General features: G+C 29.7%; 1 protein-coding gene across 1 annotated transcript; it reads left to right on the forward strand.

The window, feature by feature from the left end:
• Positions 1-200: 200 nt before the first annotated feature.
• Positions 201-3,135, forward strand: LOC130799937 (probable WRKY transcription factor 75). Its single transcript, XM_057663236.1, has 2 exons — positions 201-516; positions 2,761-3,135. The coding sequence occupies exons 1-2, from the start codon at positions 215-217 to the stop codon at positions 2,936-2,938; spliced, it is 480 nt and encodes a 159-aa protein (XP_057519219.1). The 5' UTR covers positions 201-214; the 3' UTR covers positions 2,939-3,135.
• Positions 3,136-3,851: the final 716 nt, after the last annotated feature.

A 3,851-nucleotide genomic window follows, 5' to 3' on the forward strand; every position in this document is an offset into this window, starting at 1 on the left:
TTATAGTCAATCTCTTAAACTTTATGCCAAAAGCCAATAAAACTAAATGACTATAACAAAAAGTATTATTCTTCCACATCTTAGAAAATTATTCCATCTACAAGTACCTTTCCATTTTCTCTCTTTCTCTCAAGCACACTATATTTATTACCCATCTATGAATTTTCCATTTTCATCAACACCCTTAGACAACTAAACTTTCTCATTATCAAACATGAATATTCCTCAAAATCCCATCTCTTCATGTTTGTTTGATGTTTACCAAAATGAGCTTATTGGGATGAATAATGAGATGCAAATGGATCATTTCTTGCATGACTTTCATGGGAAAGATTTAGTTCCTCAAGTGGGACCTTCTAATGGTGGCATTAAAGAAATTAAAAAGGATAATAAAGAGAAGAAAATAAAAAGGCATAGATATGCATTTCATACAAGAACACAAGTTGATATCCTTGATGATGGTTATCGTTGGAGGAAATATGGCCAAAAAGCTGTCAAGAACAATAAGTTCCCTAGGTAATTATTATTATTATTATTATTATTATTATTATTATTCATAAAGATTTACGATTTTATGTGGATAATATATATTTGTTTAATATTTTTTATTTACTTGATTAGATGACAAATTAAGTAGTTATAAAAGTAAACACGATAAAAGATTGCAGGTTATAATTTTATTTTTCGTAGTTTCAAATGAAATAGCAGGAGATTACATGTTGCATGTGAGAGGTGTGACAAGGTATATAACATATTGCGTGACTATAATCTTCATCGTAGTTAGTTCTAGGCACATTATGAATGCTCGACCGCTAAGGGCCCCAAATTAATTTTAAAATGCATTTTTTGTATAATTATGTTTTGCGGTTTATAATTTATTGTTTGCTCTTAATAGAATCATTGGATATGAAATGAATTTTATGTTTTTCTTGCTGTTTGTGAACAAATATACAAGCAGGATCTATTTCATTTTATACATTTTGGTGTTAAATATTTTTATAGATGCACTTTTCTTATGTAATATGTTATACAAAAAAAATCAACATAGCATTATAAAGAGTTGTGTTTATTTGTACCAATCTAATAAGTAGATTTTTCCCAAGACAAAGGTTTTAAATCTTACTATTTTTTGTTTCAAATTTACATATTTATAAAACTTTTTTTTTTATCATTATTATCTGAAGAAATGATAGAGTTGGGTGAGAATAAAACTTATATTTTTTTCTAAAAAATAGTATTTATTCTCTAACTGAGACAAAATCATTTGATTTTTATTTTATGTAATGCATACACTTTTCAAAAAACGAATGCTAATGCACATTTTCTAATTTTAATATCTTTGGTTATTTATAAGTAAAAATTCTAAAAATTGAATGTATTGAAATTATATATTAAAAATAATTTGAAAATAAAGATCAAAGTAAGACTTGTGAATATAGTGTAAAGCTCAAACTAATTTTATTTGGCTACAATTTTTTATTTTATGTTATATAATTTCGTATTATATTATGATTTTTAATCTAATAACTCGAATCATATTGTTGGCTTGTTGCAGTTTGCAGCACGCCAAAGCACTTGTTATAATCAACAAAGTCATCCCACGTGATGTGATCATATATAACTGATGGGTTTGATTAGGAAGACGTACAGTAATATTAATTAGCTACGTCTTCGTATTCATTATTATGCATGCCCTAATTATTCAATGCAAGAACTAATTAATTAAGACTACTCAATTTATATTTGAATAATGATAGTCGCCTGGTTAGGTCACCCATGCATTAGAATTTAGAACACTATCCGCCTATAGAGTTCGGGTGGGGTTTTTCTTTTTTTCTAAAAAATTTTACCTATTTTCTTAAAAAGGAGTAAAGAGAAATGCGCGCAGTTAAGAAACTTCCCTAACTGATACCTGCGCATAGTAGGAGTTGAACTCTAAACCTTTTGCTCCACGTGCAGATGTTCTATCCATTGAATCACAAGCGCTTTTCGTTATTGGCCTATTTGATTGTCAGTATTAAATCAATGGTAATTTATAAAATGATTAGTAGTATAAATTTTTATACAATTTAACATGTTATTTTCAAGGTAATAAAAACCTTAACATTTGAAATCGTGATTTCAAATGATAATGTATTTAAAAGAATGTTGTGAAGAAATGAGATAATTGAATGACCAAATAACATGATCATTAAACTTGTCAAGAAATTTTCTACTAAAATCACACTAACTTTTTATTACACTCGAATCATTTAATATTGGCATCAAGGAACAAAGTCAACCACAACTTAGTGATGGTTAAGAACTCAGAATATATTATATACTCTAATATATCCCTCACACTAGAGCCTTGAATAATCCAATTTAAGTAAGAGGTGGTTGAAATTCAAACCCATGACCTCTTGTCACGCTGAGTTCTGATGTCTTGTCAAGGAACTAACTCAATTTAAAATTTAATCTGATGATTGAGGACCCATGATATGTTAAATGTTGTAACACACCCCTCACATGAGAGTCCTTTAAGCTAGGATGCAACACATACCCTTTTCATACATGGCAATGAGTATTAGTGATGGGTGATTAAGATTCAAACATGTCATCTCTTATCATGTTGGCATTTGATACTATATCAAAGCTTCAATTCAACTAAAAGTTTAAGCTGATGGTTAAGGACCCAAATTGTGTTATAAACTCTAACAACCAAACAAACTTTATATGTTAAGTGATTTGATGAGTATTAATGTGTACTATAATTAGCAGAAGCTACTATAGATGCACACATGGAGGATGTAACGTAAAGAAGCAAGTTCAAAGACTAACAAAAGATGAAGAGGTGGTTGTGACTACGTATGAAGGTGTGCATACTCACCCAATTGAGAAGTCTACTGATAATTTCGAACACATTCTTAAGCAAATGCATATTTATGTTCCTCATTAATATAATCAACGAACATACATGGATCCAACAACCATTTTTACAAGGGAACATAAAAGAATCCAACAATCATAACATCTGTTTGAATTGATTCTGTTATTGAGTCTAGAATCAGTTTAAACCTGGTTTATATTATTCTGATTAAGGTTTCTATAGGGGCTCTATAGCTCCCTTAACCTTCTAATTCTATTATGTATTCCTCTCACTCCTTACATATTAATAAAAATATGATTTTTCTTTAATTGGTGATGTAGCTAATACATTATTAGTTTACCACGTTAAACTTCTGCATGTTATGTATTGTTTGTTGAGTATTTAGAGCACATAGGACTTTATCCAAAGGCTTAAACTATAAAACTAAGCAAAAATGTAACAACGAAAACCAAATAGCGAAGTTGACCCATGCTGCTAGTTCGAGCATTGCTGCTCTGGCCTGGAAGTTTGCTTGAAAACCTTCTGTTTGATGTTTTTGCGTTTGCTCGTTCGAGCACTTTGGGTGCTTATTCGAGCACTTAGGAATTTTCGCGTCAAAAAGTTTCTGAAAAGTTATTTGGGTCGTGCTCGTTCGAGCACCTCAGAACAGTGCTTCTATTTGTGAAACGAAACTTTATTTCTTGGAGTAAAGTGTTGTTATAAATGAATGTTTTACATCATAACAAACTGATAATCATCAGTTATCATTGATGTATGGTTTTGGATGAATCCATATGTCACTTCAACTCTATAAATAAGAATGAATGCATGAAAATCATTTACATCTTTGAAAATTAATTCTATCATCTTTCTCTCAATCTCTTGAAACATAGAAGAGAGTAATTAACTCTTTTATTGTTTTCTGATTTTAATCTTTACAAAAACACATAATTATTTAGTTCAATCGGTTCGTACTAATCGGTTGATATGATTGATTATATCT

Source organism: Amaranthus tricolor, chromosome 14 (assembly GCF_026212465.1).
Source record: "Amaranthus tricolor cultivar Red isolate AtriRed21 chromosome 14, ASM2621246v1, whole genome shotgun sequence".
Taxonomy (NCBI): Eukaryota; Viridiplantae; Streptophyta; class Magnoliopsida; order Caryophyllales; family Amaranthaceae; genus Amaranthus; species Amaranthus tricolor.

Coding starts and splice junctions, on each gene's coding strand:
- LOC130799937 (XM_057663236.1), top strand. CDS start 215: ATGAATATTCCTCAAAATCCCATCTCTTCATGTTTGTTTGATGTTTAC. Junction 517..2,760: donor AAGAACAATAAGTTCCCTAG/GTAATTATTATT, acceptor TATAATTAGCAG/AAGCTACTATAGATGCACAC.